Genomic DNA, 16,951 nt, shown 5'->3' with positions numbered 1-16,951 from the left:
AAACACTAGCGATCAGATGCTGGTTCTGGATTGTACTTTACCCCATAGTTAATACATATGACGTGCTTATTAAAATTCTTCCTTTCGTTAAGTAAAATGACATGATACTTTAATTTTGATTTAACGTATTTTTAACTTATTTTATATTTTTCTTTCCTGTGTTTCTTTGGTTGACAGGAGACAGTCCTCTCTATCCTATTGATGCCTACACAACTGTCAAATTAGGGAGTCTCCTAGATGACCAGCACTGGCATTCTGTACACATTGAACGCTACAGACGGGAACTTAATATAACTTTGGATGGGGAGACAAGGCAAATAGTTTGCAATGGAAACATGGAGCACTTGGATTTGGATACAGAGGTGGGCAGATCGAGAGCTTTAGAGTTGTGCTTTTTTGAACAACTGCGTACTCGTTACTACTTTAACAATAATCAATAATCATTAAATATTTACAAACCATACCAAACGCAACCTGACATTGTTCTGCCCTCTGTATATATTTAGTGTTACATTTTAGTTGTTTTGCGTTAATACCTAAATACATACCGTATATACTCGAGTATAAGCCGAGTTTTTCAGCACATTTTTTGTGCTGAAAAACCCCAACTCGGCTTATACTCGAGTCAATTGTCTGTATTATGGCAATTTGCATTGCCATAATACAGACAGGGGCTGTGGGGGCTGCAGAGAGATGTTACTTACCTTTCCTGCAGCTCCTGTCAGCTCTCTCCTCCTCTGCCGGTCCGTTCAGCTCTTCTGTCAGCTCACAGTGTAAATCTCGCGAGAGCCGTGGCTCTCGCAAGATTTACACTGGGAGCTGACCGAGGTGCTGAACGGACCGGCGGAGGAGGAGAGAGCTGACAGGAGCTGCAGGAAAGGTAAGTAACATCTCTCTGCAGCCCCCACAGCCCCCTCCTACACAGTGCCCATCCACTGGGCCACCAGGGAAGGAGAGCCCCCCTCCCTGGCCAGCTAGCAAGCAGGGAGGGGGGACGAAAAAAATGTGTATATATATTAATAATAATAAAAATAAAAAAATAATAAAATTTAAATAAAAAATAATAATAAAAAATAATAATAAAATAAAAAAATAATAATAATAAAAAAATGTAATGAAGCAAAAAAAATATTAAAATAATTTAAAAATAAAAATGCCCACCCCCCACCAAGGCTCTGCATCACACTCTGCATTACACACACACACACACACACACTGCATTCATACACACACACACTGCATTCATACACACACACACTGCATTCATGCACACACACTGCATTCATACACACACACTGCATTCATACACACACACTGCATTCATACACACACACAGCATTCATACACACACAGCACTCATACACACACACAGCACTCATACACACACACAGCATTCTCATACACACACTGCACTCATACACACAGCATTCATACACACACACTGCATTCATACACACACTGCATTCATACACACACTGCACTCATACACACACACTGCATTCATACACACAGCATTCTCATACACACACACTGCACTCATACACACTGCATTCATACACACACACTGCATTCATACACACACACTGCATTCATACACACACACTGCATTCATACACACACACTGCACTCATACACACCATTCTCATACACACACACTGCACTCATACACACAGCATTCTCATACACACACACTGCACTCATATACACACTGCACTCATATACACACTGCATTCTCATACACACACACTGCATTCTCATACACACACTGCATTCATTATATACACACACTAAATAAATATTCAATTAATATAATTTTTTAAGGATCTAATTTTATTTAGAAATTTACCAGCAGCTGCTGCATTTCCCACCCTAGTCTTATACTCGAGTCAATAAGTTTTCCCAGTTTTTTGGGGTAAAATTAGTGGCCTCGGCTTATATTCGGGTCGGCTTATACTCGAGTATATACGGTAATTATGTTCATAAAATAAATATTTTTAATGCACAATTTAAGATAAGATGATATGATTTTGATTGGACTAATTTAGAATTAGGAAAATACTTTTGTATTTGCATTTGTAAAATATATTGATTTCCCACTCAATTTTAATCCAACTTGGATTATCTAAACAGTGTTGTGAAACAGGAAGTATAAGAGAAAAAATACTTGCCACTACCCATACAAATAATCTTTAATTTCATTAAGTGTTATTTTTATTTTTTATTAAAAAGGAAAGACATTACAGATGTAAGTTACATTCTAGCTGAAATTAATTTGTCACATACTAATATAACACAGAGAATAAACTCTTGCGATTATACATTTTTTTTGTTAGAATTGTTTGTCTTGTTTCACCTATTGCAGAATGCACTATATAAATTATTTTAATTGAAACTATTTTGACCCTTTTGCACTGCAGTGTGTAATTATCTGATATTGAAATGCCAGAAGCTAGTTTTATCACACTGTGTCTTGTTGATCAGCTCCTTTACTCTAAAACCAATAAATTTACGATACCTTTTTTTTTTTTTTAACGTAGACCACAATATAATCAGGGAATGTTCAGCATTTGATTTGAACTCTTCCTTCACACCATGTTTGTGGCGGGTATTGGGGAGATATACTAGACAGGAGTCCCAGGAGTGAAGCTTTTAGCCACCTAACGAAAGATACCTTTATATATACTACTCACATAAACATAGAAACATAGAATGTGACGGCAGGTAAGAACCATTCGGCTCATCTTGTCTGCCCAATTTTCTAAATACTTTCATTAGTCCCTAGCCTTATCTTATAGTTAGGATAGCCTTATGCCTATCCCAGTGGCATACATACCAGGGTCGCAAGGGTCGCGGCTGCATCCGCCGCCCTGCGACCCAGTATGTACCCAGTGTGGCCAGCCTCTTCTCCTGGGGGTCCAGGAGCCGGCCACCTCAGGGCCCCCCGAGGCTGGCCCTGATGTTACCGGGCGCGCAAGGGTACACTCTCCCCTGAGTGCTCCCTCTTCAGCTCCCTCGCGCACCTCACTGATGCCGGAGCCGGAATATGACGTCATATTCCGGCTCCAGCATCAGTACGCAGCGCGCGAGGGAGCTGAAGAGGGAGCACTCAGGGGAGAGTGCTCCTTCGCGCGCGCCTAGTGACATCACAGTAACACCACTGGTCCCCAGGGAATCCCCTCAGCACTCCCAAAGGTAGGAAGGCTGGGGGATACATTTTTTTTTTTTTTAAAGTGTGTGTGTTAGAGTGTGTGTGTTAGTGTTAGTGTTAGTTTTTGTGTCAGTGTGTGGGTTAAATTTTGTGTGTCAGTGAGTGTTAGTTTGTATGTGTCTGTCACTGAGTGTGTGTCTGTCAGTAAATGTGTGTGTCTGTTAGCTAGTGTGTGTGTCTTCAGGACTTACCTTTCTCCAGCGCTGGACTCCCTTGGGGCTGGGGTTCCCTCCGCCCCGATCTGCCTCTCAGCTCCGAATGCGCATGCGCGGCAAGAGCCGCGCGCGCATTCAAACTGCCCATAGGAAAGCATTACTCAATGCTTTCCTATGGACGTTCAGCGTTTTCTCACTGTGATTTTCACAGTGAGAATCGCGGAAGCTCCTCTAGCAGCTGTCAATGAGACAGCCACTAGAGGCTGGATTAACCCTCAGTGAAACACAGCAGTATGTTTCAGCTATGTAAGCTATGTTTTCAGCTACAGGGTTAAAACTAGATGGACCTGGCACCCAGACCACTTCATTGAGCTGATGTGATCTTGGTGGTCCTTTAAGTGTATGTGTATCTGCATGCACTGGCGTACATACGCAGAGTAAGTGCAGGGGGGAAGGGCCCACGGATCAGTTTTCGCACCGGGGCCCCATGGGTTGTGTGTACGCCACTGGCCTATCCAACGCATGCTTAACCCCTTAAGGACCAAACTTCTGGAATAAAAGGGAATCATGACATGTCATACATGTCATGTGTCCTTAAGGGGTTAAACTCCTTTACTGTGTTAACCTCTACCACTTCAGTAGGAAGGCTATCCCATGCATCCACTACCCTCTCAGTAAAGTAATACTTCCTGATATTATTTTTAAACCTTTGCCCCTTTTTAAATATGGTCTCCTCCTTTACTGTGGTGATTCCCTTTATGTATTTAAATGTTTCTATCATATCCCCCCTGTCTCGTCTTTCCTCCAAGCTATACATGTTAAGATCCTTTAACCTTTCCTGGTAAGTTTTATCCTGCAATCCACAAACCAGTTTAGTAGCCCTTCTCTGAACACTCTCTAAAGTATCAATATCCTTCTAAAGATACGGTCTCCAGTACCGCGTACAATACTCCAAGTGAGGTCTCACCAGTGTTCTGTACAATGGCATGAGCACTTCACTCTTTCTACTGCTAATACCTCTCCCTATACATCTAAGCATTCTGCTAGCATTTCCTGCTGCTCTATTACATTGTCTGCCTACATTTACGTCATCAGAAATAATCACCCCTAAATCCCTTCCTCAGATGTTGAGGTTAGGACTCTATCAAATATTCTGTACTCTGCCCTTGGGTTTTTACGTCCAAGATGCATTATCTTGCACTTATCCACATTAAATGTCAGTTGCCACAACTCTGACCATTTTTCTAGTTTACCTAAATCAATTGCCATTTGGCTTATCCCTCCTGGAACATCAACCCTGTTACATATCTTAGTATCATCAGCAAAAATACATACCTTACCATCAAGACCTTCTGCAATATCACTAATAAAAATATTAAAGAGAATGGGTCCAAGTACAGATCCCTGAGGTAAACCACTGGTGACAAGCCCAAGCTTCGAATATACTCCATTGACTACAACCCTCTGTTGCCTGTCATCAGCCACTGCCTTACCCATTCAACAGTATTGGAATCCAAACTTAAAGATTGCAATTTATTGATAAGCCTTCTATGTGCAACAGTGTCAAAAGCCTTACTGAAATCTAGGTAAGCAATGTCTACTGCACCACTCTGATCTATTATTTTAGTTACCCAATCAAAAAAATCAGTAAGATTTGTTTGGCATGATCTCCATGAAATAAACCCATGTTGTCTCTGATCTTGAAATCCATGTGTTTTTAGATGTTCAACAACCCTATCCTTTAACATGGTTTCCATTACTTTCCCCACTATTTACTTGCCTATAGTTGCCCAACTCCTCCCTACTACTCCATTTAAATTGCTTCAGTCTGATAATGACTCCTTTACACATATTCTAATTTTAGAAAAGTCTGTTTTTCTAAAGTCTAAAACTTTTGTTTTTGTGTGGTGTGACTCAGTCACTGTTCTTATACTAAACCACACTGACTGATGATCACTGGATCCTAAACTTTCACCTACAGTAATATCTGATACCAAATCTCCATTTGTTAACACTAAATCTAGTATGGCCTCTTTACGAGTTTGGCCCCTCAACGACTTGTTTTAGAGACAATCCCAGTCGGGAGTTTAGAATATATGTGCTCCTGGCACAAGCAGCTATTTTTGTTTTCCAATTCACATCAGGAAGATTAAAGTCACCCATGATGATAACTTCCCCCTTCATTGTCATTTTAGCTATTTCCTCAACTAGTAGATTATCTAACTCTTCTATTTGTCCTGGGGGCCTATAAATCACACCTACACGAGTTACTGTGTGATAACCAAATTCTAACGTAACCCAAACAGACTCTATGTTCGCCTCACTAACTTTTATTAGGCTTGATTTTATGCTATCTTTCACATACAGGGCCACCCCTCCCCTTTCTTGCCTTCCCTGTCTTTTCTATATAAAGAGTACCCTGGTATTGCTATGTCCCAGTCATTTTTCTCATTATACCATGTCTCAGTAACAGCGACTAAATCTACATTATCAGTTGCCATTATTGCCACAAGTTCATGGATCTTATTCCCTAAACTGCAAGAATTTGTAGACATCACTCTAAGCTTATCATTTTTAACACACTTGCTTCTGTCCTTGTTTTGGGGGGCAATTGGATTGATGTTTTATACCCTTTTGCCCCCCACCTAGTTTAAATACATCCTAGCAAAACCTCTGAACTGCTCACTGAGAACATTTGCTCCATTTTGAGAAAGATGCAAACCATCTTTTTTGAACAGTTTATTTCCATTCCAAACAGAGCTACCATGAGAAAAGAAACAGAAAAATATTTAATATTTACCTGTCAATGTATTGAATCTGCAGTCTTCTCTCTTCTTTCTGGGTACAAACTCACTATTTGTCACCCCATACTTTAAGGGCTACCCTTTCCCGCTGTAAAATTATTTTACCATCAAGTAACACAATCTTTTGATTGCTTTATTGTTTACTTTACTTTAATTCCGCTTTATATCCCAAGGGGGATGCCTGTGGTTGCTTTCCCAAGGACGGAGGAGTTTCACTTCCCCCTTCTCCTTTATAACAGACATGGTTCAGATGCCTACCAGCTCTTGAGAAAGGCGGACATTCCTGCAGAAAAGCTCATTGAGCTCTATGCCGATTCACTTTTATGTTGTTTAACTTTATCCTGGGGTAGACTTTCTTTGTTTGCCATGACTCTTTAGTGTCTTAACGCTAAGTTCAAGTCAGTACTTTGGGGCTTATTAGGTAGGCTGCCTTGAAGCAGCATTGTTAGCTGGATAACGGATACAGGCGGCCTTGAAGCAGCGGGGTAGCTGGTTAGTGTCTATAACTGTTAATTTGCACTCTGCAGGCAGCTGGTTGATCTACTATGTGGGGGTTGAGAGCTTAGTATCACTGTGCACAAGTTAGAAAAACTGTTTCAACACTACCATACTGTTATGGGGTTTATACAAGTTTATTATAATAGTTATTTATTTTTCCTTTGGTATCTAAGCGTCTCTTATACTTGTTACAATGTGTCCTTTAAGACATCACTACTATCCTTACCACTAGGACTATTCAGATCAGCTATCCTTCTCTGTTAACAAGGTCTTTTTAGACCAATTTACTGCATGCAGCTAAGATTAGTCATTTGTATAGACCACAGGACTTGTCACTTGGACATAGCATGTCCAGCGTCTAATTATTATAAGGCACTTTGTCACCTATACCTGAGACAGTGTTTTGGATCAAAGAAAACTTTGATTATTTGTCTATCTACACCTTCCAAATTGATTGATGAATGCGTGCACGCTTTCCCTAGAAGTAATTCACACCGGAGATAAAGTTTCTGATCAGTGAAATACTAAGGAATGCTTTATTCCCCAGAGGGGGGTCTCCTTCTTAAAGCAAAAATACGTCACAGTTTAAACATACAATATCAATTCAACAATTGGTTAACAGTCAAAAAGGGTCCCACCCTACAGGGTGTGATGTCATCATTACAGAGCTCTTCCCCCCATATTCCAGCTCTGGCTTGGATACATGAAGAAAGGGGAAGTGAGTAGTTTCTTTGTTACTTTAACAGTGATTCTCCATTTTGTTGCACGTGGAATTGGCACAAAGGAAGTGGGGGAGGAGTTAGCAAAGGAGGCTACCTATTAACACAAGAATGTGTAACAAGAAACTTGCAGAGGAAATAATGACTGAACCATAAAGGGGGAAGGGAATATTTACTCTAGCAGCCAGTTTTAACATAGTGAACACAGAATAAATAGACATTAGTAAATAGCTATTTTGGTTTAATTCTTCTGTCCACAACAGTCCCCCCTTAAAATGGCTATTTTACTAATAACTACTATCTCTAACTCTAATACTGTCCCTATAGAAAAATAACAAAAGGCTATCTTGCACATCTGTCTGAACAGGCCTCGAACGCTTCACTGTGCGGGTTACCCATAGCAGCTTGTCCACTACTTCTTCCGCGCCAGACTTCTGCCCGTAGAGACAGACGCTATCCCTGAATGTCCTTAAGAAGAAGTAGCTATTGATTTAGTGCGGTGGGACTGTAAGGGTGTATGTGGTGTATCACGGTCTATGTCATCAATCTCTTGGTGAAGGAAGGTCGGGGTGGTCTGGTCGACTGTCTGATCAACTGTCTTTTGTAGGCATTTCTTAAGACAAGGTAATACACAACAAACAAGAAGAGCGAGGATGAGTATCGTTATTAAAATGGCAACACCTATTTGGGCCAGAGCACCTTGCCATCCAGACATCCATCCAAACCATCTTTCCCATGGATCTGTGGCCCCGGAATTCCTTTTCAGTTCGTTGGATAAACTTTTTAACTTTTCTATTGCCAACGTTACCTTACCATTAGGGCCTGTATTATCTGGGATATAGGTACAGCATGTCATGGTGTCTGGGAGTATTTTACATACTCCCCCTTTCTCTGCCAGAATCATGTCTAAGGCCAGTCTATTCTGGAAGGTCATCTGGGAAGTAGCTTGTAATTGTTCCGCCAAACCCTGGAGGGCATCTCTTGTATAATTTACAAAACGTTGTTGGTTATAATAGATGTAATTAATCCAATTTAAATTTTTATTGGCCGTGATGATTGGAAAAATAGATTCAAACCCTGCGGACACTTCATCTCTTGCTTTAAATTCATTTGGCACCCCCCTTGGCACTCCTATGGTATCTATATAAATATGGGGATCAAAACTGCCTTTTACAGGAGTATCTCTCTTTATTCTAGAGTATTGGTGTAACGTACCTGGGGTATCTTGGTGTCCGTCAGAGATTATGTGTATAGGCATAATTACCTTAGCTAGAGCACATTCTCCCCACCATACGCCTTCCAATCTGATTCTAATCTGCATATCCCCACAAATCCAATATATATCTCCAAGGGATCTTATGTGTTGTTGGATAAAGGCAACTGGAATTGGGCTATATGTGGCACAGTACTTACCAGTGAAATTACCAAAGAATTGGCCTACCCCATCATATATACCATAACAAGTGTAGTTCCCTGGATATATGGTGATACCTTTATCTGGCTTGACATCTTTAAGGACAACTGGGTATTCCTTTATCCATGATCCACATTCCGTCCGGTTGGTTTTAAGTATAGTATAGAGACTTAGGAAACACATCTCTATCTCCGGAGGTATGTTCAAAGGGACAGTACCTAAGTGAGGCCTCGCTCCTCCACAGACATAGCAGTTAGATCTGTTGTGTTTGTTAGCATTATATTTCATCCACTCAAGCCATAAGTTAGTGTCAGAGAAACCCGTCTCTACAGCCATAGTGTCCTCATACGTGGGGTTAGCTATAGCTATCATCTCTTTTAGAGTTTTGATATGTGGCTTAAGAGGATTAATAGTCATGTGTGTGGCTCCTACCCATTCAGGTGAGTCATACATGTCCCGTAAGTAAAAGGTCCCCTGTTTATTGTATGAACCTCCTCCCTTCCAGTACATTCCCATTACATATTGTCCAGCATCTCCAGGACTGGGGTGTTCTATGTTTAAGGCTAGTTTCATAGGTGTCGCCCCCCCTGGTTTCCTGAACGTCATTCTTTTCAGTAAGGACTCCCCATTTTTATCTAATCTGTCTAAGGCACTTTGTGGTCTATAGCCCCAGGCTGGCCCTGTATTCCACCCTGCTGCCTTCCATGAACTACACTCATATCCCCAGTAGTCATTAGTCACACATATGTATGGGTCCTTAATGTTAGGTATATCTTTGTACACTGTTGACAACAACGCTGGTGGAAAAGTACAGTTTACGATATCACAATAATCAAATGCAAATGTGGCTACCCGTGTATTAGAGGAATTGTACCAAAATGTATAAACATAATTGTCTTTGGTTATAGCGACTTGTTGGGCCTTTATCAGACCTAGCAGCAAGAACAAATACACAAAATTCATGTTATAACAGGATCTGGTTCCTCTGGAGCTGGTACTTTCTTGCAGTGTGAAGCGTGTATCCAAGAGTTCTTTCCAGCCAATTTAACTGAGGTAGTTGTGGTTAGAAGGACTTGGAACGGACCATCATATCTGGGTTCAAGGGTATGTTTTCTCACGAACTTCTTAACCAGAACCCAATCACCAGGGAGCAACTTGTGTGTGCCTGTATCAGACTCTGGATCTGGAATGGAAGAAAACACTTGGGCATGTATCTTGTTTAAAACTTGGGAAAGAGCAGTCACATAATTAACCATAACATCTGATTGCAGTTGGAGTTGTTGAGGAAAGTAACAACCTAACCTAGGGGCTGAACCAAACAAAATCTCATAGGGAGACAGGTTAAACTTCCCTCTTGGTGTGTACCTGACACTAAATAGAGCTATGGGGAGACTCTCTGGCCAGGGTAGGTTAGTTTCTTGGGCCATCTTAAGCATTCTGGCTTTTAAGGTGCCATTCATACGTTCTACCTTACCACTACTTTGTGGGTGATAGGGTGTGTGAAATGCAAGGGTCACCCCTAGTGCTGCCCAGACTTCCTTAGTTACTAGTGCTGTAAAAGCCGGGCCCTGGTCACTTTCAATCACTTCAGGAACTCCATATCTACAGACAATTTCAGTGAGCAACCGCTTGGCAGTGGTCTTGGCGGTCATATTAGTAACCGGGAAAGCTTCTGGCCATCCTGAGAACATGTCCACCATAACTAGGGCATATTCATACCGGCCACTCTTTGGCATCTGAATATGGTCAATTTGGACTCTCTGGAATGGGTAGTGTGGCTTCGCCAGATGTTTGGGGAAAACTTTCTCCAATTTTCCCGGATTGCACTTGGCACAGATAGCACAAGACTTACAGTAGTTTTTAGTCAGAGTGGTAATACCTGGTGCTTCGAAATATTTAGCAATTAAAGAGTTCATGAGGGTCTTAGACAAGTGCGCTGCTCCGTGGGCCCATTGAACCACAGCCGGATACCGTACATACATTTAGGCAGACAAAATTTGAGATTACTAGTATATACTCCATCCTGTAAGGTCGCTCCCTTCTGTTTCCAGCTTTGCTTTTCTTCGGGACTTACAGCTGCTTGCTGTTCTTTCAAAAACTTGAGGTCCGTAGGTAAGGTTTGCATGGGAAAAATAGTAATTTCCTCACCGGACACTTTTCTGTCCACTTCCCTTGATTGACATGCAGCATCTTTGGCAGCTTGGTCAGCTTTATGATTGCCACATGTTTCTTCCGAATTCCATCTTCCATGGGCCTTTACTTTCAGTATGGCCACTTCTTCAGGAAGGAGTAAAGCATCCATCAATTCCTTGATAGCTGTACCATGTTTAACTGGTGTACCGGTTGCTGTTAGAAAACCTCTTGTTTTCCATATTAATCCAAAATCATGTGCTACGCCCAGGGCATATCTTGAAATCGGTATAAATATTAACACGCTTCCCTTCAAACATTTGGCATGCTACAGTGAGGGCTTTTAGTTCAGCTTCTTGAGCAGACATAGACGGAGGAAGTGGGGATGCTTGAAGTACCTGATCTACTGTGGTCACTGCAAATCCAGTGTGGTATCTTCCTTGTTCATCTGCAAATCTGGAGCCATCCACAAACAGTGTGCAGTCAGGATATGGCAGAGCCGTTTCATGTACTGTAGGAAGATGGGTTGTTTCCATCTTCATCTGTTCAAAACAATCATGGGGGATGTCTGGGTCAGAATCTTTGGGAGGGGCATCTTCACATATTTCTGTGTGATACTGTGGGTAACCAGTAGTCTTACAATTCACAGTTCGTTTGGTAACACCTTCTGCAGAAAGTTGGTCTTGATCTGTTGCACTCCATGCTTTGGCTAATGGACCAAGTTCCTTCCATGAGATATTTGGAGATTTAGTAATAGAGACATGAGGAACTGCCATCTCCCAATGGTGGTACATATGAGTCACTTCTGTGGGTAATTGGACTAAAACTACAGTGTTACCTTTTGTATCACAGTATATGTCTGTCAAAGTGAGAGGTACTTCAATCAATTGAAACAGTTCTTCTTCATACTGAGGGTCAGGCCCCGACACGTCTCTGAACCATAAAGTACAATGCCACAGAGGAGATGGCTGTTCATCGTGTGGTACTGTGGGCATATGGACATCCAGATCAAGGAAGGCATCAGGATCTATGTTCAGACTGTACCAATAGTGTGGTACTCCCCCCTTGGGAAGTGGCAGAAGAGTGGCAGGATTCAAAGTGTAACATCGCTGTAAAGAGACATTATCGGGTAACATTAAAGTTGTTTGGAGACGAAGATGTCTTTGAGTAGAGAGATGTTTAGGTTGAACTTGGTTTAGTATCGCAGAAATATCATGTGGAGCGAGAATGGTTAGCTTGTGACCAAGGATTATGTCACATGTCTTGTCCAGCAGAGCACTTGCTGCAAATACAGCCCGAAGACAGGAGGGTCCTCCTCTGGCCACAGGATCCAACTGGCAGGAGTAATACCCTATTGGACGTTGACGAGACCCATGAGACTGAGTGAGAACACCAGATGCATGGCCCATCTTTTCGTAGACAAAGAGCTTGAAGGGCTTCCCGTAATTGGGAAGGCCCAGAGCAGGAGCAGTAACAACAGCACGTCGTAATGCGAAGAAGCTGGTAAGGGCTTCAGGAGATAAAGCAAATGGTTCAGTTTTGAGGGCATCGTAGAGCGGCTGCAACAGTGTAGAGGCTTCAGGAATCCAGGCTCTGCAGTAAGAGATAAGACCCAGGAAGGCATGGAGGGACTTATGAGCCGATGGAGGGCATAGTGATGTAATACACCGCACTCTGTCTCTAGTAAGGTGCCGGGTGCCATGAGAAAGACAATGCCCCAAAAAGATCACCGATGGTCGGCACCACTGCAATTTCTTCTTAGATGCTTTACAACCTTGGGCGGCCAGGAAACAGAGGAAATCTTCAGAGGTACATTCTGCAGTCGGGAGATCATCAGCACAGAGAAGGAGATCGTCCACGTATTGCAGGAGGACCACGTCTGTGTGTGATTTCTGCCATGGTTCCAGGATGTATGCCATGGCTCTTGCAAACTGGCTTGGGGAATTTTGTGCTCCCTGGGGCATTACAGTCCAGGTGTATTGTTGGCGGTCATGAGTAAATGCGAACAGGTATTGGCAAGAGGGATGCAAAGGCACGCTGAAGTAGGCATTTGCCAAATCCACCACTGTGAAGAATTTAGCTGACGGAGGGACCTGGGATAGAAGAGTATGAGGATTTGGAACAATGGGGGTTTCCAAGATGGTAACATCATTGACTGCTCTGAGGTCTTGAACCATCCTGTACTTGTCCGGCTCACCCTTTTCGGTCTTTTTCTTAACTGGAAACAAAGGAGTATTACAAGGCGATACACATTTAACCAGAGCACCCGCAGCCAGCAGAGTTTCAACTTGTTTGGAGATAGAAAGGGACTGAGCAGGAGTCAATGGATATTGTGGTCTTCTGGGCAGACTTGCACCTTGGAGCAACTGCACAAGTATCGGAGGAACTTTAAGACGTCCAATATCATCGGGACCAGTAGACCACAGTTGCACAGGAACTCTGTCAAGCGCACTGGGGGAATTATCTGGGACCCTTGCATTCCCATGGGGTGACTCCATGTGGAGTAGGAGGGGTAAAGAACAAAGGGCTGAGGTATCATCACTGGAGAGAGGGGTCAATAACTGAACCTTACCATCTGGAGTAAAGGAGACGGAGGCTTGCAAGCGGGACAGGACATCAGCCCCTAACAAATTAAGAGGACAAGAGGAAGACACTACAAAACGAGTAAGGAGATCTGGGAAAGTACCCACCCGTAAGGGCTTAGTTAATGGGTTGCTACGAGGGGTTCCATCAACACCTATACAGGAAACATCTATATTAGAGAGAAAGGAATCGTCAGGCAGGTCACATGCTCTAAGTACGCTACGGGCTGCGCCTGTGTCAACTAAGAAGGTGGTTGGGCAGCCTTCCACAGGTAGGACCACTGTAGCTAGGGGCCCCCCTTTATCCCCTGTATACACTGCCATGACAGGGGCATTGGACACAGGTTTGCCTGTTACCTATTGGACAAGATCAATATGAGACTGGTCTGGACCAGGGTATGTACGTGTAGGTGTAGTTGGATAGTATGGTTGCTGAGCATGCTGTGTAGGGCGTCGTTGTCTAGGCATCGGATTGTTAGTGGGCAGATAAGTTGCAGAGGGTAGGTTATTAGGATAATAATGAGAACCAGGTAACGGATAACCAAGCGCCTGGGCAGGAGGATAACCGGCCACAGGATATGGTGGCCGTAGAGCATGTGTGCGCTGCCTAGGTGCATGCAGACTTGGACACTCATTCCTAAAATGTCCTAGTTGCCTACAGTGATAACACGTTTTGAGTGGTGGTCCTGGGGCCTGAGCTGTGAAAGGGTCCAGAGGTGATGGAATTCGGTACCCGCCAGGGGCAAGATGAGTTGCAGGGTCAGATAAGGAAAACATTAAAGGATTGGATTTCTTTTGCAGGGGCAATTGGATTGACTCCAGGCCTTTAGCGACCAGGAGGAGAGTGTCCAGGGGAATTATCCTGAATTCGGGACGGGACTGGACCAGGCCTTTCCTTATGGGTTCCTTAAGGCCTGCAACGAAAGCAGCTGACAGCATCTGTGTGTGGGACTTATTACATGTGTTGAAACCTAGATCAGAAAAGGTTTGAGTTAACCTAGAATGAAATCTTTCAACTGTTTCTGATTTTTCTTGTACAATATCAGCAATAGAAATAGCCTGATCAGTCAACTTATCTTGAGCCCATGCACGGAGTTGTTCACAAAATGTGATACCAGACTGAAAATCTGTATCCGTAGTGAGACGGGCATCATCAAAGCTCCTTTCCATTACGGGCCAGTAAGCATCCCCTGCCTTAATTTCACACAGACTAAACAAATCACGCCATGCTGCAGAGTAAGTTTTACGGATCTGAACAATCCGACGGAAAAAGGGCATGGGCTGTTTCTCAGGGTCAGGAAGTGATTGTACCAGTGTTGCAGCTTGGGACGGGTTGAAGGTAACATACATCAAAGGGGCACCCTCCTGATCATGCTGGGCACCGCAAGCACCTGCTATAGGAATGGAGGGTAGATTAGTTGTGGTCTGTGGAGGCTGCGCCTCTTGGACACTACTATCGGCAGTGAGAATGGGAATCAGACCAGCTGTAGTACTGGTCGCAGGGTGATTAACTGTAGTAGTAATTTGGACCGAATCAAGTTGCGAGGCAGGGGGAGAAGTGGCTAAGGAAGCTGTGGAGGTTGCAGGATAATAACCTGATGCTGCCGGGGTCGCAGCAGGAAGAAAACCTGATGCTGTAGGAACAGTGGATCCAATAGTCATAATAGGGAAAGATACACTGGGGGCAGCCATAAGAGGGGTTGGAATGGAAGAGGATACAGAAGGGGGGGGGGGGGGGGAGAGACCACAGGGGTGTTGGTAGGGTACGTTACCATCATGGAAGGGATGGGTGTGTTAGAAACAGGAAATGGTGTCAGTGAAAGGGCAGAAGGGAAGGATTCCACAGGAGAAGTAAGGGCGGAAGTCATAGGGAGAAGTGAAAGGAATTGGGCGTGGACAGAAGCAACAGGAGCCGAAAGAGAGGGTGTAGCTGCAGAGATGGGCAAGAGAGGAGGAGGAGGCAGAGAAACAGGAAGGGAAGGGGGAACTGAGACTTGGAGTGGAGAAGGAGTGGGGGTTGGAAAATAACATGAACCATCTGCTTTAAGAACAGGGTACAAGGCAGCAGGGGCTGGAGAGAGGGAGCTAGCATGAATGGGCTGTGGGGGCGCTCCAGAGGCAGGTTGAGCCACCTCCCTTTTAGGCCAGGCTTTATCATATGGAGGAGGGCTGGAAACGTCTGCAACAGATTCAACAAAACAACCTTTTTCATGATATACAAAGACTTTTTTTCCTTCTAGGTCTATCTCCTCCTCAATCCACCCCTCCTTCTTAATTACACAAGCAACCTTATACCACGCATCTGCTGATTTCTTCAACCCATGATCTACCAAGATCCCATGTTTGTCGTTTAAAAGTTTTCTCCAGTCTTCCGCCTGCAATCTGCCACTGGGGGACATATTAATACTACACAGTTTAATAATTTTCCGGAGTTTGACCACAGCTAAGTCCCCAGCTCTTTCCTTTACAAGATCACAGGCTAACCGACCACGGGAGGGGTTAACATGAGTCTGACCCATTGATAAACTACAGTAGAACTGGATAGAGAGAAACAGGGAAAAGAGACAGCAAGCAGACCCTTGACCAAAAGAGAGTGAAGATAGTGAAGAGAGTGAGTGAGAGAGTGAGAGAGAGAGAGAGAGAGAGAAAGTGAGACAGAGAGAGAGAGACTGAAAGAGAGAGAAAGAGACTGAAAGAGAGAGAAAGAGACTGAAAGAGAGAGAAAGAGACTGAAAGAGAGAGAAAGAGACTGAAAGATAGAGAGGGACTTAAAGAGACAGAGAGAGAGAGAGAAAGAGAGAGAGAGAGACTGAAAGAGAGAGAAAGAGACTGAAAGAGAGAGAAAGAGGGACGTAAAGAGAGAGAAAGAGACTGAAAGAGAGAGAAAGAGGGACGTAAAGAGAGAGAGAGAGAGAGAGAGAATTGCAAGAAACTTGCATAAAGTGTCACACCAAGCTAGCAGAGCACAGAAAACACCCAGAGTGATGCAAAAAAAAAAAAAAAAACTAACATCTGGCAGCACAGACTCCAAGGAATGGAGGGGGCAGAAGGGGGGGGGGGGGGAAGGGGGGAAGTAGGAGAAAGTGAGTTGCAAGCAGCACAAAGTATTTAACCATGTGAGTGCCTAAGCACAGCTCTCCTGAAGACAAAAGATAGAATAGGAGAACTACAGGACACAGATAGAATATATAACAAGTAACATATACCCAAAAAAAAAAACCAAACAAAAAAACAGTATACATGCAAAAGCACAATATATATGCCAAAGCACACAAATTCTTTAAAATAAATGCCAGCTGAAAATAGACTCCTTAAAATAAACTCAGTACATACACACATAGAAACTCACACTCAAGCACACATACAACAACTTAACTCTTTGTTTGTTGTTTTTATTATTTCAACAAACTAAAACCGATTACGCCAGTTTGGTATTTCCCA

At 43.2% G+C, this 16,951-nt stretch overlaps 1 protein-coding gene across 1 annotated transcript in view; it reads left to right on the top strand.

Moving 5' to 3' along the window:
* CNTNAP1 (contactin associated protein 1) overlaps positions 1-16,951 on the top strand; it is a 196,480-nt gene that overhangs the window by 61,912 nt on the left and 117,617 nt on the right. Inside the window, exon 6 of the mRNA XM_063458930.1 lies at positions 178-362. Within this exon, the coding sequence (XP_063315000.1) occupies positions 178-362 (185 nt within the window). The remainder of the gene's footprint in view (positions 1-177; positions 363-16,951) is intronic.

The sequence above is a fragment of the Pelobates fuscus genome, chromosome 6 (genome assembly GCF_036172605.1).
Source record: "Pelobates fuscus isolate aPelFus1 chromosome 6, aPelFus1.pri, whole genome shotgun sequence".
NCBI lineage: Eukaryota > Metazoa > Chordata > Amphibia > Anura > Pelobatidae > Pelobates > Pelobates fuscus.
The sequence above is the reverse complement of the archived record's forward strand: the minus strand, read 5'-3'. Positions and strand labels throughout refer to the sequence as shown.